The sequence below is a fragment of the Stomoxys calcitrans genome, chromosome 2, assembly GCF_963082655.1.
Source record: "Stomoxys calcitrans chromosome 2, idStoCalc2.1, whole genome shotgun sequence".
In the NCBI taxonomy this organism is placed as follows: domain Eukaryota; kingdom Metazoa; phylum Arthropoda; class Insecta; order Diptera; family Muscidae; genus Stomoxys; species Stomoxys calcitrans.
Genome location: NC_081553.1, coordinates 71,601,414 through 71,627,972, shown reverse-complemented (window position 1 = coordinate 71,627,972; position 26,559 = coordinate 71,601,414). Strand labels below are relative to the sequence as shown.

At 32.8% G+C, this 26,559-nt stretch overlaps 1 protein-coding gene across 8 annotated transcripts in view; it reads right to left on the bottom strand.

The window, feature by feature from the left end:
* LOC106086794 (protein similar) overlaps positions 1 to 26,559 on the bottom strand; it is a 479,262-nt gene that overhangs the window by 71,228 nt on the left and 381,475 nt on the right. For all 8 annotated transcript variants that reach the window (XM_059362061.1, XM_059362062.1, XM_059362063.1 and 5 more), the window contains 3 exons: positions 16,354 to 16,991; positions 13,980 to 14,874; positions 3,133 to 4,046 (listed from right to left, as the gene is read on the bottom strand). In XM_059362061.1, the coding sequence (XP_059218044.1) occupies positions 3,133 to 4,046; positions 13,980 to 14,874; positions 16,354 to 16,991 (2,447 nt within the window). The remainder of the gene's footprint in view (positions 1 to 3,132; positions 4,047 to 13,979; positions 14,875 to 16,353; positions 16,992 to 26,559) is intronic.

Sequence of the window (26,559 nt, the reverse complement as noted above, 5' to 3'; positions counted from 1 at the left end):
CCGAATTTTTTTTACAAATATCGATAAAATACCCCTTTTGAGCAAAAACGGTTTCAAAATCGGCGTTTTTTTCTAAATTTGCTGTGGAGGCTACAAATAGGGTTGGTTTTGCATGGGTTAAAAAAACATGTGGCCAATTGGGGGATCTGTAAATGCAAATTTGGCCATGAACATTCCATAAAGGAACTGGGACAAATTGGCGGATCTGGGCTTTGGAAATTTTGAGCTCAAGGGTTTTCTAAATTTTTAATGACAAATTGCCTATTTTGAAGTGCATATTTCACCCATTTAAGTTGACATATCTTGTTCAAATTTCACTTAAAACGCATTTACCATATGTCTTCTACACAAACAAAATAGAAAAATTTAAGGTAGTGAAGTAAGTTTTTTCAATAAAGACTAAACAATGAAAATACTTTTTTTTTGTAAAAAATTTAAAAGATGCAGTTTTTTCACATTTTTGACTTCTAAACTGTATAACTTCTAACTGAGTATTCAGATGTGGACATTGTTTGCGGCAAAGTCTTTGTAAATTTTGTCACAAAACCAAATCATGCATAAAACTGAAAGTCGAATTACAATGCTTTCGTAAATTGTAAAATACGGAGACAATTTCGGCCAAAATTTCAACAAATAAAAATTAAAACTCGTTTATCTCCAAAATCAGTGGAGATATTGTACACCTCAAGCGGACTTTTTTGAGCACTATCCTGCAAAAAACTTAAAATCGCACCACAAACGAAGATTTGACAGCCCGAACAATTTTTTTAAAATATCGAGGTGACCTACTTTAGGGACCTACCCAAAAGACGCCCGGACAACCTAGAGCCATGACATTTTCCACACGATCTCGCTAACAGTTCAGCTCTTACTATATAAAATTTCAAAGAGATATCTCTACCCATTGTCACACGGCATTATTTTTTATTTGTTTTTTTCGATTTTCTCCCACTGTGCAGCGTTTGAAGAATCGGCTGCTAATGTCATGCGGTTGGGTAATGCCAAAAATGTCTTCCTATTGCTTCATTTTTAGATACAAGCATATGGATTATCAAGATAAGCCAATATTCAGGTTGACTATTTATATACAAAAAATTAATTTACTGATCATGTTGTTGTTGTGGCAGTGTGTTGTACACTGAGGGGACAGCCTTTGCCGATGAAGGACTCCATCGAGTCATTGCGGTACGTACAACAGGCAGCCGTGATCATAAAACCTATGAGTCTTAATTTCTGTATAATTTATGTTTTTTTTTATAAATTTTTAAGAGTTTTTGTTTTCTAAATTTTGAGTTCGTTGAAACATTTTTTTTGCCTTAAATTTGTTTGGAGTTCTATTATTTCAGCAATATTCCGAACCCTGATAGCTGTTTTGGAAACATAAACAACACAATTATTAAACAAATAAAACATACAGTAATGGACATGTTTTAAAAGATTTTTTTGTTTGTTTATTTTGTTCGTCTCATATAACAAAAATCAAAAAATGTGATGTTTGTTTTTTGTTGTTTGCATTAAAAATATTTTTTTATATGTATATAACAAACATTTATATTAAAAAAAGATTAAAAACTAAAAAATAAAAATAAACTACATAAAAAGAAATTAATTAAGATTAAATTAACAAAAATAAAAAAAACACTTACATTTTACTTAAAAAATAAAATATTAGCTCAGCTATATGTACAAAGTGAAGACTAATTGAAAAAAAAAAATGATAAAATAAAGAAACATTCATTAGGAACAGTTTTTCAAAAGCTTCTAATGATTATTATTAGAATATTTACAATTGATGAGAGGTAAATTAAAAACAAATTTAAAACTTAAAAAAATCGAACAACTTCGATTCGATTTCGTCTTCCAAACAAGTAAAAAAAAATCGTTTTTATTTTTAAAGCATTGGTTTTTTTTTTTGCTTTTTTTAATATATAACAAATAGTCTCTATTACACAGAGGTACCCCAACAAAATGATTTAGTTAAAATACTTTGTTAAGGTCCTACCGCTCTGGTTTCGTTTGCTCTCTAACGTCTAAATAACTAAACTATAACTACTTATTTGCTAAGGATAATAGACTTAACTTTTTTTAAATTTACTTTAGTGTTTCCTTAGTTTCTTTAGGTTTGACTAATCGTTTGATTTTTCTTTTTTCGTTTTCTTCTTGCATTTTTTCTTTCAGGACTAATACAATGACACAAGGGGGAGGAGGGGAGTTGGGGATGCTATGTATATATATATTGAAAGCTTACGAAATAAAATTCTTTAAAAAATAAAGAAATTGTATTTAAAAAAAAAAAAATTTTCTTTAAGTTTTTTTCTCTCTTTCTATGCTATATAAATGTTTATATCATCTTGTATGTGTATGTGTATGTGTGTTTCTATAATCTATAGTTGTATATGTCTATAAAATCGATCCATTTACAAAAGAAAACAGAGATGGGCTTTCGGGAGGGAGAGGAGGTTTTGTGATGTCTATATAAATGAAGTGAAAAGTTTTTTTTGTTTTTGTTATTAAATTAAATAAAAACAATAAAATAATATTAATATATGTGTGTGTGTGTGTGTGAATGTCTTTACAATAACTTTTTTTGTTTGCCTTTTACTTTTCATCTATACAATATGAGTTCGCTTCTAAATTTCCTTCTTCGGGCTAGTGGGCAGGATTAGTACTAGAATTGGCTGGGGGGAATTTCCGTATTCCCCCAATTGCGTTGTTTTCCCTTTTGTTTTTGTGCTAAACAATAATGAGTTCAAGAATTTTGGTAAGTGTTGATTTTGCTTCATCATCATTCATTTTCTATATTCTATAACTTGCTTATATATAAATTTTTATATTCAATTTTTTTTTATATATATATTTCTTAAGAGGCAGGTGTTGTAAAATTATGCGTTTTGTTTCCGTTTCCTTTTTTTTGCTTTCTATGTTTAAACATTTATTTGTTCTTTTTTTCTTTAAACTGGACTTTAGCTACTCAAGGCAGAGAGCCTGCAAGTCTTATTTAAAGGGATTTTAGATTAGAGGAACAGATTTGGGTTTGTTCCCAAAACAAAAATAAAAAACCTATGGTAATTATTATGCTTTGGCTAGTTTGGTTTTAGGCCTCATGGGCACAATACAATAACCCGCACTTACATCGCAGCCACTGATCAGAAGATTTTTAAGAACCGAATTCGATTGCTGCTGTTGTTGCTGATGCTGCCTTTGTTTGTTGCCTAGTCCATTTGCTTCCTGAGAGGAGGGCGAGCATGAATTAGACCATCTTGCGTTAGATGAGGAGTTGGCCATTAATGTCTTGGGATCCTTTATAACTGGCATAGTCTGTGCCTTGTTGCATGTGGTGGTTGTTATCAATTGTTGCAATAATTGTGAGGTGGCCGATTCGTTGTTGATTGCGGTACCCTTCATGCGTTTCGAATCCAATACAGCATTGGCAAATTGTGTGGAGGACAAATGTCTTTTATTTCCTGTAGCAGCGGTAGCATTGTGTTGCTGCAAGCTAGCCAAGTTTCCATTTCCGGTATGTATAAAAGCGGTTTTAACCACATTCTGTGGTTGCTGTTGCCCCATCAAAGGTTGCCTATTCTCTATGATCCTTATGGTAGCCGTACTGGTAATGGGTGTCAATTTTATGGTATTCACTTTATTCATTATCTTTCCATTATTTTGTATGGTTGAAGAGGGCGACGACGGCGAAGGCGACGACGATGATGATGTAGGGGGCGCTTGTTGCTGCTGCTGTTGTGGAGTTTGTATTAACAAATTTTTATTATTGCTTTGTATGGTTATTAATGGCACTGCATTTATTATGATATTTTGTTGTTGTTGCTGCTGTTGTAATTGCATATGTAATTGCTGTTTACAATCCTCATTTTGCCTTATGGTGTCCAGCAATGCAGGCGACGACGATGTTGATATTGTTGCTGATCCTGCTGTTTGTGCAGCACTGCTTGGCGATAATGTAGCAGCAGCAGCGCCATTGTTGCTATTCTCAGCAGCTGCAGCGGGATTGATTTGCAAGAAATCACTCCAACAATCCAAATTTGTTGCTAATCGATGTAGGAGAGGGAAATAATGTTGGTTTAATAATTTCTTAGACAGTTGTGGAGTATAAGAGATAATATATATATGTGTGTGTGTGTGTGAAAACAATGTTTGAAAGAGCTACAAACTTAGGAAAATTCGTCTTTTTGGAATTAAATAGAGAGTTTAAGAAAGGAGGATCAGCTTAGTTTCCGGAAGACAGATTTTGAAAACCGGTTTTCCGATTTTTGAAAACCGGGTTTTAAAAACTACATAAATTTTTTTTCTAAATGAAAAATTCAAGGAAAGTTTTTCTTTAGAGAAAATCTTATGGAAATTTTGTCTTAAGAGAAAATTTCATGAAATATTTTTTGTTAGAGAAAATTTCATGGAAATTTTATCATTAGAGAAAATTTCATGGAAAATTTATTCTTTAGAGAAACCAGTTTGGCACATTGTTGTACCCTAGAAAGAAAGGGAAGAGAAAGAAGTATAGGTTATACACCAATAAAAGAAAGACAGGAGGAATGGAGAACCCGAGCGGGGGGTGAAGAAACGCCTCTTTAGAGGAAATTCCATAGACATTTTGTCTTTGAGAAAATTTCATAGATTTTTTTTTAAAGAAAATTTTATGGAAAGTGTTTTCTAAAGAATATTTTGTGGATATTTTTTCTTTAGAGAAAATTTCATAAAAATCGTGTCTTTGGAGAAAATTTCACGAAAATTTTGCCTTTAGAGAAAGTTTATGGAAATTTTGTCTTTAGAGAAATTTTGTCTTTAGAGAAATTTTGTCTTTAGAGAAAATTTATGGAAATTTTGTCTTTAGAGAAAATTTATGGAATTTTTGTCTTTAGAAAAAATCTCTCGTTAGAGAAAATTTCACGGAAATTTTGTCAGTTAAGAAAATTTCATAGACATTTATATTTTTCCTCGATGGAAAATTTCAAGAAAATTATTTTTAAGAGAAAATTTTATGGAACTTTTGGCTTAAGAGTAAATTTCATGATAAATGTTTTGTTGGAGAAAATTTGAAAAACTTGTCTTTAGAGAAAATTTTTTTCTTAAGAGAACATTTCTTGAAAATCTTTTTAGGAAAAATTTGTTAGAGAAAATTTCGGGGAATTTTTTTTTAGAAACAATTTCATGGAAATTTTGTCTTTAGAAAAAATTTTATGAAAATTTTGTCTTTAGAGAAAATTTCATGGAAATTGTCTTATTTTATAGAAATTCAATTTTAATGAACAACCGTGCCGAGATAGGATTAAGCAATCTCCTGATTTAAGGATATGAGGCTAGAAATACGCTTTTACTACCCATTTTCGCCGTTACAGTGAGTTGCATGGGCCCCTCATCATATGAATATGAACCAGATCTTACTCTATTTGTATGCAGCTGTTTTCCGATTGAGGGCATTGAACTCACAAAAGCCGCATTTCTTACCCAGAATTTACGAAATTTGAAAGATAAACTAGTAACAGTTAACGTCAATATCAGAATGTATACCCTTTTTACCAAAAATTAAAGCAGCGAGAGCCCACGTAACGCCAAGAAATGAAATAGTTTTGAATTAGCCCGGCGATTTTTTCAGTAATTAACTTGGTATTTATATGCTGGAAAACCAACCAAAATTGGAGGTCAGACCATCAAATAAGAAAAACGGAAAGGACAGAGCCTTGCGGCACACCTGTGGTCAATGTATACTTATCGGATGAGAACCCATCCACAACAACTCTTATATTGTAGTATGATCTCTGAGAATGCTCGATATAAATCGAACGAAGTTATTACCAACTCTAAAAGCGACTATCTTTGGTATAAGTGCACCGTGCCAGACACAATCAAATGCCTTGAAGATATTCAGTGCCACGACCTTACTCTTACTAGACTGGTGGATAGAGCGACTCTAACGTTTTGACAGAAATGCCTTTGGGTCTTGCAAAGAACAATTTCTGCGGAAGCCATACTGTCTATCGCTAAGAAGGCCATTAGACTCTAAGTATCTCACAAGTTGGTGGTTTACCATACTCTCCATAAACTTGGAGAGCATATGGCAATTGTCTGGTAATTAGCAAGGTTGCGCGCGGGAAGGGCTGAACGTTCTCAATCTTCCAACACGCCGGGAAAACTCCCGGGCGGCAAGCAAGCAAGCATCGAAGAAACCTTTGAAAGGACAAGTCTTGATATAACATCCGGGCCTGGAAATTTATTAACGTCGAGATCCACAAGGACCCTTTTTATTGCATGTTTTTGAATGAATATCTGAGGCATATAATTCCAATAATGGGGAGTGGTTGATTACTAAACGGCAGGAAAAAAAAATCCTGCAAACATTTCAGCCAGTAGATTAGCCTTATCAACCGGGTTAGTGAATAACTAGTCATCTTTAACAAGAGTTGTAATTGCTGGTGGGTTACACTTTACTCTTTTTACGAATGCCCAAAAGCTCTTGCTTTCCCTCGGAGAAGCAATAACTTTAGCACGTAGGCACTGTTCGTAAAGAAACTTTGTTTGCGCAGCATTTCTGTATTGACATTTTTTGTTCAGACGCCAGGAGTTGTGATAATCCTTTACAATCGTAGTAGTTGATTCAGAAAATAGTCAAAGACTCTTAAGGAAGCTTCCTTTTTGAGTTTGGAATTCTATTCAAAAATCCGACTTTATTAAATTTGGTTTTATTCGGTCTGTGCATTGTTATTGATTCTATATGAATCGATCTCCTGATTTAAATTAATGATAGTATAGATATCGATATTTATTATTAGAAATATCAAATGTTGCAACTCGATGGTTATCCAGCTCTAACTCTGATGGTACAATGGTAGCTCATGCTAGACGGATCTTTTTTGAATCTTCATTGAAGATCCACAGGTATTCTGCAAGGTATTGCAGGCGAAAATCGGAGCGATCTCAGAATGCATGGGGTGGTACGATCTTAACATGACGACGTAAAGAACGTCTTTAGGTCTTTGAGTAAAAGAAGAAGAACAATGATTGTTCTGAGAATGACAAATCTATGTGCCGAGCCAATGCAGAGCAAGGGGAATGAGAGGGCAGATAACTTGGCTGTAAGGACCAGGGGACTGTCAGCAATTAAGTGGAACAGTGAAGTTAGAGCAAAGACGACGAAAAACCTGAGTGGGATCTGGATCGTGAGAAGGCAAGGCCACTACTGCGAGGAAGTAGGTCAATGTGGGCATACCTATGAAGAAAAGGCAGATGAGACGTTGGAATATCTTCTATGTCAATGCCCGGCTTTCGCGGCTCGCAGACTTTGACACTTAGGTGCATATACGATACCGGACTTATACCAATATAAGGGTATTGAATGGAGAATGATTAGGGATTTTAGATTAGAGATCTGCAGGGATTTTCTGACATACTTAGGTTAGGTTAGGTAGAAAAGAGGTTTCAGATATTAATCCGACCCATGCCACTATGGACATACACCTAAGCTAGTAATCTGACATACTTAGTTTTTGGTATTTTGAGTGTACAACATGTCAACAGCTGCGGCATGGGCGATATATAATCCGCATCAACTTCTGCAACTAACCTAACCTTCTATTTGTTTCTTCATATTTTTGGAACTTTAAACTTTCTTCTTGAGTGTAAAAAGCTGCGATTGCTCTACAATCTACAAATATATTTTTCACTTTATAGACATCGCCACCGAATATCTGAGACGACATTTTAGAATTATTTTCTCAAAATTTTCCATTTTCAAAATTACTTTTCTATGCCAAAAATATATTCGCCCTGCCTGCTTTCCACTTGACAACATTTTGTGATCATCCGCTCCCACAATGTTATGGTCCGTATTCTTCATTCATAACATTTTTTCAAATTGTTGTTATTTTTCTTATTTGAATTAAAATTATCATCATGATCAACTATATATTTGTCCCTGAACTTGGTGGGACTACGAAAAAACCTCAAAACATATATGTGAGATATTAAAAAGAATAATAACATAAATATCATCAGATGATAGATAAACATACATAGATATATCTATGTTTGTTATATAAACATTGTATATATATTTAGGCATGAGGGGGCAGCATGTACCAAATGGACAACATCAACAAATTTAAGAGGATTATCAAAACAAAACTGAACACTTTCTTTTAACACGATTTAAGTGTATGAAGAGTTTGAATAGGCAGACCGAGAAGAATTGAGAGTACTCTATCAGAAGTTTCAAACAATGTAGTGGTAGTGGCATACAATAACAAATTAGCTATAAGAAAGAACAATTATAGCTTAGTACAATGACTTCAAGTGTGATTGCAAAAACACTGAGGATGCAGAATGCTGTAACTCTACAAATGAAGAGGTATCTTCAATAATCTGTCGGAGCATTAGCCAAATTCAGAAGCAACGAATCAGAATACTAAATAGGCCGCCAGAAAGAGCAATTTAAACTGAGTACAACGACTTCAAAAGTAACACACTGAGGGTGCAGAACGACATAAATGTATCGTTTTGAGAATAACCTGCGAAAAGATTTGATTGCGGAGACACTAATGTCGTAAGATACTGGCAAAGTTTAAAGACGGCGGCATCAATAATCGTTTTGGGTTTGAGACAGTTATTAAAACTTTAGTATGATGACTTTCAATGAAATTATAGAAACACTGATGCAGCAGTAAACTTAAAACGTTCAAAAAAAGGAGGCATTACAAGACTTAGAATACCAAATAGGCCTTCAGCTAGAGTAATTTAACGTTAGTATAAAAACTTCAACGTGGTTGCAGAGACACTGAGTATGCCGAACTCTTAAAACGCATAGTATTAAGTATTATCGATTAAAATATAGCCCAAATTCAGCTACAAGACATGCCATCAGAAAGAATAATTAATCGTTAATACTATGACTTCAACCAGTACGGGATATTTTTACAATTTTCCTCAGAAACCAAATGTCTATAAGAATGCAAAACTTATTTCGTTTCATTTGTTCTGATTGAACCAAAAAATATCAGAGATAATTGGCTTGTTTTTTGAATTTATTACCATCTTTTTTTTTTGAAAATTCCCCATCACTGTCATTGTTTTTCTCAAATTCAACGAAGGGTGTCTTATTCTGTCTCTATCTTAGAAACATTTTGATACGAATCATGCCAACACTGTCCAAAAGTAATACGTGCCGTTTTGTCATCTCCACAAAATGATGGAAAAAAATTAAAATTTATTAGAACTCATTCTCTGCCATCGTACACAAAACAAAAAATATCACCGGCCATTTTGAAGGCTGGTCCATCTTTGCGGTCGGATGAATGGTGACTCTGGGAAAAGTATCACGCAACATCAAGCAAATTAAAATTAATTTTCAAATCATGTGAACATATATGCGATTTTCGGGAGAAATTGAAAAAAAAATCATATATCAACATAAATTCGTAGGCATTTGGGTGTGTGGCATATGTATATTGTTGATTTTCTTCAAAATGAAAATTGGTATAAAACCAATGACGATATTGAAGAAAAACACCAACTATTGGATGGTGATAAATTTATGAAAAGTAAGCTAGAAATCTAGCCATAAGTGGTTTTAATTCGCATAATACTGTGGAAGGCAAGAGGCAAAGAGATATTTTTGCCCCTACTATTTGATGATGGATGCCATCAGTGGCGCGTGGAATGCGAATTTATTGTGTTAACACCTGTGAATGGCAGCTATAGGAGAAAAACAAAACCAAACAGATTGGTATGAGAAGAATCGGAATTGGCAAGTTTTCATTAAAGTCCCATATGCTTCAGATGAATGAAAATGGCCGAAAAGGAAGGAAGGGTAAGGAATAATGATGTCAATCTGGTACTCAAAGGAATGGTAAATAAGGGTACGTAAAAGATACACATTACTACAAATTACCTTTGAGAACCACATGGTTCCCATTTAGTCAACATGTCATTAGGTACGAAGAAGGGTTTAGGGTGGATTTTAGGGGTTGGAGGGTTCCCATTTTATTTGAGTCCCGTAGTGCTCTTTTCAACAAATTTGGATGTCAGATTCGTGATTTGAACTCAAATTACTCCCATTTTGGGATGGTAAAAGGAAGTCCGATATCATTGAGCTTAAACTTAAATCGAATAGAACTGAGGGATATGTGAGAAGTTTGACCCCCGATGCTTAATGAAATGTTTGTGGGAAAATTTGAAAATTGTGCCTTTCATTTCAATTCCATATTTTTGTAAATGGTATATATTCCCGCTTGGTGGGTTTTTGGGTGAGACGCTCCCCCTAGTTACATGGCCCCAAATTTTGTATACCAGATTCGTATACTACTACCATATACCTTCCATCTGAGTCCAATATTGTCGCGATTGGTCAACATGTCCGCTCGATAGGGGTTTTTGGTGGGACGCTCCCCTTAGTTACTTAGTACCAAATTTTGGCAACAGAGTCGTCTGAGTATAAATATGCGTAAAAACGAAAACTGCTAAAAACAGTTCAAACCCATTTTCAGAATTTTGCATTTTTGAAAAATGGGGATGGGGTAGGGGCCCCCTTCTGATATCAAAGAAACTAAGTTTGCCAAATTCTTCGCAGGGCCAATCTAAACATTCTGGGAACCTAAAGAAAAACAAAATCTGTCCAGTCGTTTTGGATCCTTCGTCAGGGAATACATAATATTTTAGAAAAAAAACAGGAAAAATTAACCTTTTTTTTAATTAAAAATTATTTTTTAAGAATTTTGTTTCCTTTCTTTATTCCCACATCATTTTAAAAATTAAATTTGTGGAAAAATGGTTCATTTTTCGGTGTTATTTTTAATACAAATCACGTACCTTTACATAGACACCATATGCTACTCGAAACCAAATAAGGCACATTTCAAAAGCACCGTTTGACAGATAATAGACATTTCTGATGGAAATGTCATAGAAAATCATCACAAGTGTCAGCCATGTAAAGAGTCTCAGTTTTCTTTTTATTTTTTGTTGGATATAGGCAATTTGAATTTTCAAATTTAGTTTGTCGGCTGACTTAAAAGTCGCACAGACATTTTTTGAAAGTTGACAATTAACTAAAGACAGCTCTTAATTAACACTCACACACACAAAGGCACGTGAGTATTGAATGGTCATGTGATTTCCTGTTACGAAAGACGGAAGTTGAAAGAATTTTCATTTGCATAAAAGAGACTAAAGGAAAAGAAAAGATTTTTCGTTCAATTTGTTTAATTTAAGGGCAAGACAAATAGAATTTTCCCCTTTATTGTTAAGTTGGTGAGAAGTGCAATTATGCAGTGCTAATAAACAACGTGGCGGAAATTTTTCAAAAAATTTACCACTTACAGAAATTTTCTCAAAATTTGGTATTAATATTAAATTTTCTCAAAATTTACTATTTATAGCTATTTTTTCCCAAAATTGACTATTTATAGTAAATTTTCTCAAAATTGACTATTTATAGTAAATTTTCTCAAAATTGACTATTTATAGTAAATTTTCTCAAAAATGACTATTTACAGTAAATTTTCTCAAAATTTACTATTTATAGTAAATTTTGTCAAAATTTACTATTTATATTAAATTTTTGTCAAAATTTACTATTTATAGTAAATTTTCTCAAAATTGACTATTTATAGTAAATTTTCTCAAAATTTACTGTTTATAGTGAATTTTCTCAAAGTTAGTAAATTTTCTCAAAACTAGTAAATTTTCTCAAAATTAGTAAATTTTCTCAAAATTAGTAAATTTTCTCAATATAAATAAATTTTCTCTAAATTTATTTTTTATAGTAAATTTTCCCAAAATTTACTGTTTATAGTAAATTTTCTCAAAATTTAGTATTTTCAGCAAACTTTCACAAAGTTCCCCTTTAAATTTATTAATAATTTTTATTTTGTTTTTAATTCCAAGAAATTAAGTTGGAATATTTATATATTTAGTCACACAATAAATAAACATTAAAAAAAGACGTTATTTATAGATTTTCTAAATCCCCTGATTGTTAAAATTTTAGGTAAAACTACCACCCATTCTTCACTGCCTATGTTACTTTGAAATCATATATTGTTTTTCCTCCAAATTAGATGTCATATACATATATTGGGATAAACATAAATGCGGGAAATTGTCATCGTCGCCGCCGGAATATACATCAAGATTAGCCTATGCGTGTTTTTTGAAACCGATAAATGCATGTGCGTGAGCAGCAGCATTTAAATAGAGTTGTCTCCTTTTGTACATTCACTAGTTTAGTTTAGCTGACTGAGTGCGTGTGAGTTTACGTTGTATTAAAATTGGGAAAACTTTACACGTGTCGTAATTTACAACCACATGTGGAGTGAATAGAACATACCCACACATTTTTTGATGGTGTTGGGCCAGTATAAGGAAGGGAAGCAACATTTAAACACTTAAATTTTTTAAGTGTCAAACGTTTCATATGGAGGATGGCCGGAGACGACTGACTAGCCACTCGTTCTGTGGGGTTGAAATGTAAACGACACTAAGTGCCAACTATACCTATTCTACTTTATGAGATGATATAATGAAGTGGTCCCACACAATGAAGTGTGAATGAAAGCCTGCCTGACGTGTGGGGGGAAAAAAAACAAGTGCCAGGAAAATTATCTTGGAAATTAAATAAGAATTTACAAAATAAATGGAGACATAAAAACAAAGTTTAAAATGTGATTTTAGAGTGGGTGGAATTGTGCAAGAGCTGAGTAGAATTGCATGTCAGACTAAAATTTTATTTTTCTTCAGGAATTTATACTCTTTATATGAAATAAGACCGTGTTTTGTATTTTGGCATTGGCAACCCTAACTATAACCAGTGCGTACGATATACAAATATTTGCATTTTGTTTCTAGGAGACTCAAGAGCTTCGAATGTTTTCAATATATTTCTAAAAAGCCTGATAAGATATCTCAACATTTAAGGAATTTTAATCTCAACAAAAATAATGACCGAAGACATCAACTACTCACTTTAAATAAAAACTCCGTAAAATTGCAATTATTTAATAAAAAAAAAAACATAAATTAATTATGAACATTAGTCAAAGGTGTGGCAGATATTCTGATATGAGTGCAATTTTTGAAAATGGCATGATGCCTATTATAATTGAATAGGCATTAAAAAAAATAAAAAAAAAAATTATTGTTGATTATCAATAGAAATATTAATTTCACCCACAATTATCAAATTTAAGCCGAAATGAATCTCGTGTTGCCACAACCAAATTTTTTGATCAGAATTTTGCATAGTTAACTTTCCGAGTTTTAAATATCGTCAATGTGCAATAAACATAATGCCCATAAAGATGTATTTCCCTTCAAAATTTGTATAAGTAGAGAGAGAGAGAGAGAGAGAATGCTGGCTACATTTGTAAGGTATCCTGCCAAGTTAAAACATCTATTCCAAGTGGTGTTGCTATAGGACGCGCCATTCGGACGCGGAATAAAAAAGCAGGCGCCTTAACATTGAGCTTAAATTTTAATCGGACTGCACTCATTGATATGAGAAAATTATCCCTTGTTCCTTAATGAAATGTTCATGGGAAATTTAGTAGGGAGAGAGTTTCTGAGTCGCTGAAATGTTTGTAACAGCGGTTCTAGTAAAAATTGTTTAGTTGTATCAAAACATATATAAAGAATAAACTTTCCCTCAAAGGGCAATAGAAAACCATAAAAAATACCCATTAGATCTTGAGCCAAAAAATTTGTTTTCCTTAGTTAATAGAAAGTTCAAACTAAAATTAAAGATGGTTTGAACTCAATTTAAATGTGCCCAATATTTTTTTCCATAAAAAATTTCAAATGTGTTTTCAAAAATTTTAAGAAACCAATTGAAAAGTCCCAAAAAACGAATTTTCTTAGATTTAAGAACATTTTTGAATGTTCTACAAACAAATAATCTCTTTCATACACACACATATGTATATATTAGCAACACCTATTTTTCATAGATATTACCACACTGTCTCACAACAGATACTTACAATTCTTATTGTAGACACTATCGAATGAATCCTCAATGGAATCACATAAACTGGGCGTTAGCGAAACCGGTGTACTATTCGTAGTATCGAACCTTTCTTTTTTACAACTTATATTTAGTTCACTCAATAACTGTTGTTGTTGTTGCTGCTGATGTTGCTGCAATTGATCTTGCAAATGTTGCAAACATTGCTGTTGGAATTGTTGCTGCTGTTGTTGCAATTGTTGATGATGATTGAGATTTATTGAGGACGAAGAAGCTGAAGCCACACTAACACTATCCAAATCATCGGTCAACATGGCACTACCACTGTCAGTACTACAACAACCACTACCCACAATACTAACACAATTATCATTGGTGTTATTAGTGTTGCTGTTGCCATTGTTACCTTCACCATTTAAGCTTAGACCATTGGTATCCTGCAATAGCGATAAAGAACCAGATGCCGAACTACACAACAGAGCCGCCAATTCACTTGAATCTGAAGCTAAAAATTGCTGCGAGCCATGTTGTTGCAATGGCGACGAGGGCGACATAGAGGATACTGTCGACGCTGGCGATGAACATAGAGAATTTGAATATTGCTGTTGATGCTGATGTTGCGTAAATTGCGGTTGCTGTTGGTAATTATTGATGGTTTGATTGAGTGATTGCAGCGTTTGTAGATTGTCCGTTTCCTTGCTGTTTAGTATGGAAACATAGGCATTGCCACTGCTCCACATTAAATCATCCGAAGTCAGCAGGGGTAAATCATCCTGCTCGTTCATAGGTATATAGGGGGCCCGCATTGTCAAATCATCCATGTCATCGACATTCATGGTAAAGTAGAAATCATCTTCTTGACTCAATGAATTTGGGCTGCATAGCGAGGGTAGACTGCTGCCATCCGGACTCTGAAATAAAAATGAGAAACAAATAAACATAAATGAGTGAATAAGGGGCAGAGATTTTGGAATTAAAATTAAAAAATCGCTCAAAAACCCTTATAATACATTTTGTTGGTTTGCTTTTAAAAATTTCTAGTTTAGTATAATTGGTCTTAATATTGGCTTGGTTTTGGTTGAATGTTTTCATAAAAAAATCACCACATTGTGGTTGGTTGTTTTTATACAAATTAGACATTGGAGAGATTCGCTTGCGTTCGAATCATGGCGACAACATCGAAAAAATTTTAAAACGGTGGTTATGCCCTCTTAATGCTGGCGATATTTGCAAGTTCTGTTTGAGGGTGGAGTGGATCCCAGTGTCTTCTACCTTCCAAAATACCTTCCCAGATTAGGAAGGTATTTTGGGGTAGGGCGACCCCCAAACACATGTCTCTTCAATTGCATATTAAATTTCGTTCATTTCTCTCAAGCACCTTTCGTTTGAGCCCTATATTGTCGTAATTGGTCTACACATCCATTTATTCGATTTTGCACCCCCGAGCCCTACAATAGATACCATGTTTTGCTTAAGGTGACTGTAAGAGTGCAAAAAATTGTCGAACGAATCCCATTACCAATCTCCGAGATCTGGTGTTTTTGAAAATTAGGGTAATGGGCAGTGCTTTTTAGGGGAGGGATGGCACTTCAGACATTTCTACTCAAATATCGATATTAAATTTGTGCATCACTCCCAAATCCCTTTAATTTGAGCCCCATATTGTCATGGAATATTGCCCTAAAAATAGATATTAAATTCGTCCTTTACTCCCAAATACCGTTGATTTGAGCCCCATTTTGTTAAAGTCGGAAATGAAGTTCAGCTTAGGGGGTGCTTTAGGGCGTATCCCCAAACACTTGGCTCCAAAATGGGATATCAGATACCTTTCATTTGAGTCCCATATTATCATAATGGGTCAATGAATCTATTTGACGTATTTTTAGGAGACATGTCGTTTTTGGGCGGCTTTAGGTGGGACGGGCTCCCTGGCACATGAGGACGAATTGTTATGTCAAGTTTGTACTCTACTCTTAAAAACCTTTCATTTGATATCCATATTGTCCCAAAAGGTAAACATGTCCGTTTGGGTGGGAATTGCGGTAGGGCGTTCCCCACGGTTATTTGACCCCAAGGTTTCATACCAATTTTGTGTTTTTGGATTACCGTAAAGGGGCAGTCAATATTGTAATTTAATGAAAATGTTGTCAAAATTTTATTTCTATAGAAAATTTTGTCTTAATTTTATTTTTATACAAATTTTTGTTAAATTTTTTTTTTAGATAGAAAATTTTCTCAATCTCTTTCCAGCTTCAAAATATAAAAATATTTTTTAGCGTGGAAATTAGGTGATTTTTCTATGAAATTCCCAACATTTATTATTCTAAGCCAATATAATTTCTTCTTATAATTTGTTTAACATATTTTATTTCTTATACAATAATAGTTACCTTGGATGAAGCACTTGGTGGCGATAATAAATGCTGCGAGCAAAGTGTATCATTCGATTCATCGCGATTATTAATAATAAATGGATCAATATTTGTGCTATTTGTTGTATTATTTGTCACTGCTGAATTAGTGCAATTGCTGCTGCTGTTGCTGCCGCCACTGTTGTTAGAGTTGCTGCTGCTACTGTTCGTACTATTTGGGGCACCACCACTGCCATTATTTGTCATTGACCCCCCACTTGGGGTGATTGATGATGACGATGATGATGATGGTGAGTGGCGTTGATGATGATTGTTATGATGGGACGTCGCCGTCGAAGTGTACGGCGAAGAGGCATTGTTAGCTCCATGTAAATTACAAAGTTTCTCAGGTAAACTACCGCTGTTGTTGCTGTTGTGTGAGCTGTGCTGTGGATGAGGTTGTTGGTGGTGCTGGTTGTGATGGTCACCACCGCCTGTGTTCGACGATGAAGAGCTTGTTGAATCTAAAGAATTGATATCATCGGCTAAGAGGCCTCCATAAGAGCCCATAAGGCCCACAAGCATTTCATTGAAATTCTCATCAAGAGGCAGACAGGCATCGACAGCATTTGGGGCCACTAAGTGGGCTGTAAGATCATCAGGTTCTTCTTTGAGCACTGTAAATAGAAAATGGAAGAAAAAAAAAAAACAACAACACATTAAAGATAAGATACAGGTGGAAGTTTGAAAAACGAAATATTAAAAAGAAAAATTCTAGCAAAAAATATTAAAACAACACCAAGGTGTTAAAATGTTGCAAGTGCTAACCATCAAAAGTCTATCTCCTATTTTTCTCTAGTTGAAAATATTGGAAATGCTCTAATTCATTGCCTTTTTGCCTGCTTTATTATCTGTTTTGATTTTTTCCAACACTTTGTGAAATTTTGGGTTGTTTGGCTTTTTTTAATTTTTAGTGTTTTTGCGTTGCCTCTTAGTGTTTTTCATTGTCGGTGCGAGTGAGAGAGAAAGAGGAGGCGAAATAACTCGAGGCAACAACTTAGTGCGGATTGTTGTCAGTTTAATTGACTGATTTCAATTGAAACTAATTGACAATTGCATGAATTAAATGATTTATGTCAGTTTTATTGGCTCTACACAACTGACTGACTAAGTGTGGATGAAGGGAGGAAATAAACCTAAACACGCGTACAGTTTTTTTCCTACGTGCGGACATAAAACAATTGCCGAAATTGTTTTTTTCGTTCGTTTTGTTTAGACTTTTAGCGAAAAAGGAGCAAAATAAAATTAAAACAATTTAAAAGGCGTTAAATGGAATACAAAAAATAGTACGGATTTTTGTGGAGGTTTTTTTTTTTTTTGGAAAAAACTAAAGAACATAAAGAAGTATTTACGAACTTTTCTACCAATTTTTTTATTAAAAATTTTCAATTTTTATACCCTCAACCCTAGGATAAGGGTAAACTAATCCAGTCATTACGAGTAAGTTTGTAACACCTCTAAATATTGAACTGGGTCCCTGGCACGGGATAGCCATGACCACCATATGGGTTGGATCTTTGAGCTCCGATCTGTGAGGTGTTCATTGGTATCACGAGAAGCTTAGCTGGGAGCTACCAGGCGCGTTTACAGGCTGCGAATAATGGAGTGTGGAAGTATTCCATTAAGGAACAGGGGCAAACTTCTCACATATCGATGAGTTCTGTCCGTTTCAAGTTCAAGCTCCATATATCATCAGCATTAGGAGGGGATAACCATCGCTGCGTTCAGCGTCATAGGCTGAAATGCTAACCTCTGTGCTACGGTGGCCTCCTCCTCTGCTGCACTACTGGATTAACTGTAATTGCAGTCGAGCCGGTTTTTTGCTTAAATACCGAGTGCCTATGATAATCGATAAAACAAATGGCCACCACGTTCTCACGACGATCGGTCTTATGGACCGGAAAGAAACTTGAGGAGGATCGTCACATTCACATTCAAATGTGGGTACATTAACAGCCCTATGATATTTTCGTGATCGTCTTTACATTCTGAGCCGATCGAGCGATGTCTGTCCGTCCCTCTGTCCTGCTGTGAAAATCACGGTAGCGGTCTAATGGGTGAAGCTAGCTACTTGAAATTTTGCCCAAATATTTCTTATGTATATTGCAAATAGGCCCCATAAATCCGATCCATCCATATGACCTTTTTAGCCCCTAGAGTACGAAATTCTTACCTAATTTGGCTGAAATTGTGTACATGAGTGCCAAGTATGGTCTGAATCACTTCATAACCTGATATAGCTCCCATATAAACCGATTTTCAGAATCTACTTCTTGAGCCTCTAGAGTACGCAATTCGTAACCGATCTATCTGAAATTTCGCACAATGACTTCTACTCTGACCTCTGACATTCGTGCCAAGTATGGTCTGAATCGCTTCATAATCTGATATAGCTCCCACATAAACCGATCTTCCGATTCTATTTCTTGATCCCCTAGAGTACGCAACTTTTAATAGATATGTCTGAAATTTCGCACAGTGACTTGACAACATTCGTGACAAGTATGATCTGAATCAGTCCATTATATATGATATATCTCCTAAATAAACCGATCTCCCGAACCTACTTCTTAAGCCCCTAGACTGCACATTCTTAACCCAATTTGACCAAATTTTTGCTCAGTGGCTTTTACCATGACCTTTAACAAGACAGAAGTAGTTTTTTTATGCAGGGGATACAAGTTGCCTACAGTGGCATCTGTCTCCTTGGGTGGAGAGAATGTTCCATTTACAGAAAGCGCAAAATGCCTGGGCGTTTTGCTGGACAGGAAATTGAACTTCAAATACAACATTTTGGAAAGGACAAGAAAGGCAAATCTTGCCCCATACATCTGCAAAAGAGCCATTGGCAAAAGTTGGGGGTTTAGACCGGGTTTCTTTTGAACCCCATATTGACATGATAAGTCTATAGATCTGTTTGTAGGAGGGTGTCTACAGTTAGGTTGTGCACCACACACATCCTGCCACTTGAGCACAAATGTTACACTCCGCTCATAAATATCTATTATCTGAATTTCACATTATCATGATGGGTCTATCGAACTATTTGAGGCGTTTTAGGAGGTAAATCACCACCTAGATACTTGAAGAAACATTTTAATGTCATATTCGTAATCTAAATAGCTATTATTTGAGTCCCATATATCCATGATAGGCTTATATGCCCATTTGGAGGGTTTTTGGGGTTGCTGGGATCCCCCCCATTACTTCCACTTAATTTGTTTGTCATATTCTCCTAAATACCTTTCATTTTAGTCCCACATTGGCATGAACGTCTAATATGCTTGTTTGGGGGGGGAGTTTTGGGATTGATGCGGTCCCCTGGGCACTTTATCCCAATCTTTATACCATATTTCTATTCTATTCTCCAATACCTTTCATTTGATACCCATATTGTTTCGGTCGGTCTATTTTTGATTTTGGTTAGTGTTTTTAAGGTGAAGGGGAGGGTCTGCTCCCCTTTCCCTTTTAGATATCAAAAAATGATTACTTTATTTTCACCATGACAAAATCGGTTCAGTCGTTTTTTGAGTCAATACGGAACATACAAACACACATATTGGTTTTTAGATATGAAAGAAGAATTTTAAATTCTCTTCCATAAAAAATTATGCAAAAAAAAAATACTTTGTTTTAAAATTTTTATCAAAATTTAATTTTGTCTATTTGCGGTCTATTATTTTTATAACTTAAATGAAAATTTAACAGTTTTTGTTATTTTTTAACCATTTTTCTACATCAATTTCGCACTTTTATATCTTAAAAAATCACTCTTATCAGACCTCTCAAAGAGTCAATTTATATGTGAGATAGCAAAAAGATAAGTATTAAAACAAAAACAAATAATAAAAAAAGGTCTTGCACTTCATCAAGTAGGTACCATTAGGTTTTATTTTGTGTTTAAATAGTTATTGTAAAATAAGAAAATGTGTTATAAGTAAGCTATAAGGCTTATATTTAACACATAAACCTATTAGGAAATATATTTCTTTTTAACATGGTAGAGTTGGTTTATAAGAAGCAAGAAACAATATTGAAACAGCAGGACCTTTTATTATATGGACTTACTTAGACTTTACGTTATGTGGATATTGGAAATAAGAACAGAAGTCCATATTTAAAATTGAACCCAATGCGTTAGGCTATGAACTTAAATTAAAAAATGGGTTTCCAAGGGAGATCGATTTACATGGGATTTATAAAACGTCATTAAAAAGGTGAAAATTATACTTTTTTGGGTTTTTGGGAGGCCACCGTGAAGCGAGCCTTGCATGTCCGCCTATGAAATCAATCGCCTCGCGTTTAAATCCTAGTGAGAGTATTCGTAAAATTTTTCAGCGGTGGTTATTTTCGTTGGAAAATTTCAGTGCAACATACATAGATTCCCGACCAATCCTCATAACCATTAAAATGTATTTTCTTTTCTATTTTTAAAATTGTTTCTTATATTAGGATAGGTCTTTAATCTCCATAAGAATTTTTATTTAATTATTGTTTTTTTTTTTGGGGTTAATTAGGCGCCTATGTAAATGACTAAAAATTCTTCAAAGCAAAAGCGTCAGGTGTTCTAATTTGTATCAACGAATCTGTTTCACTAATGAATAAATTACTTAAAATAGTAATAATAATAAAAGACTTAATTGTATTAGGCCATGTCGAATTAGAAGACTTACTTCTAAATATACAGAAGCTTAATGAAAGCAACATACAGTTGAAAAATTATCATAACTGGAATTATGTCAAGTTAAATGACAAGTTTGAGACAAACAAAAGAAATACTCCATATTCATAAACGACAAATATCAAATTAAGCAATTCGAAATATATGAATATGTATCTTTGTGCACACACTCATGAAATGCTTTTGATATTTGTCAAAATAGAAAAAAGTTAGCTAAAATAACAGTCTTTTTGTGGTGAAATTAAGAAAGCAGACATGACTGGCGAAAATGGCAAAGCAGACATGACTGCTTTTCTGATATTTCAACTAAAAAAACCTACTGTTTTAAATACAAAAAATTGCTTAAAACAAAGAAATGTAAACATCTACTGAGGCACGTATCTTCATCTTTCTACTGGTTTATATCTCAGTCATGAAACTTCCTTAAATCTGCTTGTGCCAACATTTGTTCCATTTTTAGACTATGTGTGCAATGCATCCGTTACAACAACCTCTGGGGAAACATATCTCCGTTTGCCTACTGGTCAATATGTCAGTTTTGAAACTTCCTTTAATCTGCTTGTGCCAACATTTGTTCTATTTTTGGACAATGCATTTATTGCAGCATCTTCTGGGTCACATATCGTTGTTTGCCTACAGGTCAATATCTCATTCATGAGAATTACTTAAATCTGCCTGTGTAAACGTTAATTCTAATTTTCGGCTACTTATGTATGTATGTATGTGTGGGATGCATTGACTGCAACAACATTATTTGTGGCTTGCTTTTTCTCCATGCCTAATAGTAAGCACAACGAAAACCACACAAAATCACTTGTGTACAATGCATTGACAGGAACAAAAAAGTTGTATTCCTTGTTTTCCATCCACTAGTGGTGGATGTTGTTGTTTGTTATTGGAAAACTGTTTTTATGGCTATTTATCTTTGAACAACAACAGCATCGCTTGCTTGTATGTTGTTTTGTTTCGCACACCACGCGTATTATGTGGAATGCTACGCTATTATTTATGTTTGGATGGCATCATGTGTTTTGATGACTTTATTCTGGCTACGATCGGGCAACTTTTCTTTCCAAAAATTAAAATCGTTCTCTTTTTTACATTTTTATTTTATTTTTTTTATATTTTTATTATATTTTTTTATTTTTACTTTTCTTCTAACTACCTCATCATTAATTGAGCAGCAGTCATTTTCAGCACCATGTCATCTTGTTGTAATGAGTGTGCAAAAATGTTGTCATAACAGCAGAACTACTGCTGTTAACAACTTACAGTCAGCATGCAGTATTTGCTATTATCAGCAGACATTTCTTTATGAGTGTATGTTAAAAAGAGGATTGTTTTTAAGTTTTTGTTTTTAGCGTAATGGAAAATTTTCTATTCACTTCAGAAATACACATATTTTTAAATATAGTCTGTCATTTCTAAAATTCTTATCCACACGAGCCCTCCCTCAAGAAAATATATAAATTTCGATTTTCAACGGCACGTGTAACAAAATGTCTTTAAAATGTTCATTTGTGACAAAAAATCAAATAGCAGCGGAATAAGGAAGGCACACAAAACGAACCATAATGCTATGACTTGTTTTCTACATATCGATGTATTTATATAATAACTAACTAGCCTAACTCAAACTTTTTCGAAATGTTTTTTTGTTTATTCTGGATGACAAATGTCAGAGGCACTTTTCCTCCAAACTTCAGATAGATACAATTGCAAACAACAGATTTATAAAGATCTCAAAAAAATGCCTTAGTTAAGTTTTCTCTTCTCTTATAAAGTAACAATAAATTGAGTTAGGTTCTTTTTCTGTTGAGCCATCAATAAATTTGTTGCCACACTATATTAAAATTATAATTTATGAAGTTTTTGGTACGTCTAACAACAAAACGCTCTCAAAATGACATAAAACGCAAAGAAATTAATTTTCTTCTTGTCGCAACTTTAGAATTGTGTGAGATGCTTTAGAAAAATTAGATTTATATATCCTCAAGTTTTTTTGAAAGCCAAAACTTTTATTTTATTTTAGTTTTTTATTTTTTTTACATTATCTCATTTATTTTATTTTATTTTATTTTGTTTTATTTTATTTTATTTTATTTTATTTTATTTTATTTTATTTTATTTTATTTTATTTTATTTTATTTTATTTTATTTTATTTTATTTTATTTTATTTTATTTTATTTTATTTTATTTTATTTTATTTTATTTCATTTTATTTTATTAAATTATTTTTTATTTTATTTTATTTTCTATCTTTTCTTTTTGTTAATGTGTTACCCATCGTATTTTTTCTTCAATTAGCAAACAATTTTGTCACTCGCGTTTAGAGAATGAATGGAATTTTTTCCTTCAATTTTTTTTTTTATTATTTTCGCTGTTATCGCTTATGAGAGATCATTTTGGTGGGACATTTTTTTTGTTCACACAATAGACGCGTGTAGCTAATTTATCCATGCCATCCCATACAATGTTGTTGCGATAGATGGACGGGTGATATTTTTCTTTAAAAAAAGAATACAGATTTTCGTTTTGTATAAAAATACTAAACGACAAAATTTAAGGAAACCCTTCCGAGTGAAAAACACACACACACAAACGCACCCTAGATATGGGACACACTCACGCAATGCCTCTGTGGGTATTTTTAAACCGAAGAAAAACTAAATATACTTTGTATATTTATACGTTTCGTTGGACTAAACGCACAACAGGAATTGAATATAGAGAATAGCAACAGACATTTGAGGAAAAATTTAGAAACAATTTGGGGGAAAAAGATCGATTGAACTTTAAGTGGCTATTGACAGAATGTCGCTGCTTGGGAAGAGTAAAAACAAACACATGAAAAGAGTATAGAAATACAATATTCGGCATATACGTCTAATTGATAGACAATTGGAAAACAAGTAAAAGCGTGCTAAGTTCGGCCGGGCCGAATCTTTTATACCCTCCATCATGGATCGCATTTGTCAAAGTTCTTTGCCCTGTATATCGTTATAAGCAAACAAAGGATAATGGATATGAATTGCTATGCTATTGGAGCTGCATCAGATTATGGACCCATTCGGACCATATTTGGTTTGCGTGTTGGATTGCATAGTAGAAGCTCAAGAAGTTACTCAGCGCAGCTCTTGAACCTCATAAAATATTTCTACCATATTGTATAAGAATTGCGCCTCAAAAAGTCAAGATCCAAGGTCGGTTTATATGGCAGCTATATCCAAAAATGAACCGATATGGCCCTTTAACTATCCCAACTGACCTACACTAATAGGAAGTATTTGTGCAAAATTTCAAGCACCTAGCTATACTCGTTCGAAAGTTTGCGTGCTGTCGACAAACAGACACATGGACGGATATGGCTAAAGCGGCTTAAAATGTCAAGACGATCAAGAATATATATACACTTTGATGCGTCACAGATTCATATTTTGATGTGTTACAAACGGAATGACGAATTTAGTATACCTCCATCCTATGGTGGAGGGTATAAAAAGTGACATACAATTCGTTTGACGCGTATGTCAAAATGAGTAACCAAAACCACCAAACCAAAACCAAACCAACCATTGCTGTCAAATGTATATATTTTTAAAAATTTTATAAAATACTTATGTCAAAGATTTTATTAAAAATATTAAATATAATATAAAATTAAACGAAATAAACTAAAAAAATTTAAAATTAAATAATATTTAAAAAGCAAAGTAAAGTAAAGAAAACTTAAGTAAAATAAAATAAAATAAAATAAATAAAATAAAACAAAATAAAATAAAACAAAATAAAATAAAACAAAATAAAATAAAACAAAATAAAATAAAATAAAATGAAATGAAATAAAATAAAATAAAATAAAATAAAATAAAATAAAATAAAATAAAATAAAATAAAATAAAATAAAATAAAATAAAATAAAATAAAATAAAATAAAATAAAATAAAATAAAATAAAATAAAATAAAACAAAACAAAATAAATTAAAGTAAAATAAAATAAAATAAAATAAGGTAAAAAATATTAAATTAAAATTAAATAAAAATAAAAAAACGAAATAAAAACGAAATAAAAATAAAACAAAAAAAAAAATAAAAAAAAAACATAACATAAAATAAAATAAAATAAACATTTGCATGAAACAATCTTCAGCCATTAAATGGACCGTACTGTCGATAAATTTTATGCACTTTTCTGAACTTATATGGTTTTTTTTTTGAAAAACTTTCCTAGTGCTTTTAAAAAATCACCCCTTAAACTAAAACATAAAATAAAATAAAAAAAAAAAAAAATAAAATAAAATCAAGTAAAATGAATTAGAAGAAAATAAAATAATATAAAATGAACTAAAATAAAATCAAATAAACATATAAAATAAAGTGAAATGAAACGAAACGTAAATAAAATACAATAAAAAAACCAAAAATTCAAAAATTTATATAAAATTCCTATATTTTTTTATTTAATATTATTTTTTTAACTTTATTTTATTTTTGTATATTTACACTTTTTATTTAGTTTATTCTATTCTATTTTATATTGTTTTTTTTTTTTTAATTGCTTTAGATTATTTATTTTTAATTTTGTTAGTTTTAATTTCAATTTATTTTTTATTTTAGTGTACGAGTATACCATTCGTCAACATATGACTTCTATAGAAAATGTTTTAAATTAAATTAAGTTTTCCCAAAAAACTATGATATTTTTGATGCAAAAATATTACAACAATTTAATTTGTTTCGATCTTTCTTCTTGAATAACTAATTCCTAATTTTTCAGCTGTATTGTATTTTTGAATTGTTATTGCTAATAGCCTGCCCCAACCTATCTATACTATTAATTTATTAGATACGCATTTTATAGACCTTTTTGTGGCGCTCAACTAAATAGAATTAATGGAAATGTAATACTCACATAACAAAATCAATGGTGCTTATGAGAATGAATGAATAAATGACGTTCTAGGTTTTATGACCTTCCATCACGTTACATATTTTTAGAGAATAGGGATGTAGCAGACAAAAGGTTAAATGCTTAAGACATTTTGAAAGCACTACAAATTGAGTTCAATACATAAATACCTAAGAATATACAAATATGAAAACAACTACTACTTCTAACAATAAAAGTAAAATTTTGTTCTTTTTTTATTTGTATGTACTTTCATATTTATTTTTGTGTACCTCTGCTGATATTATTTGCAATAACTCCAACACTCTCACAAGTTTGAAAATTTCATAATTGATTCTAATTTAAAAAATACTGGTCTATCATATCAAGACCATCTTCCTCTGCACTTGTTTGTGGGCATGTGAAGAAAAAATGCATCAACTAATAAAAGTGTCTGGAATGTTCACGATGACAACCATAAGAGACTATAAGCAAAGCTTCAGACTTCAAGTAGACACATTTACTACGGGCTTCTATTAGGGCAATGAGCAATGATTTATATTCTTGTGCTTAAAATTATAATCAAAAGCATTCTCAGGTTTGAAAATGTTTCC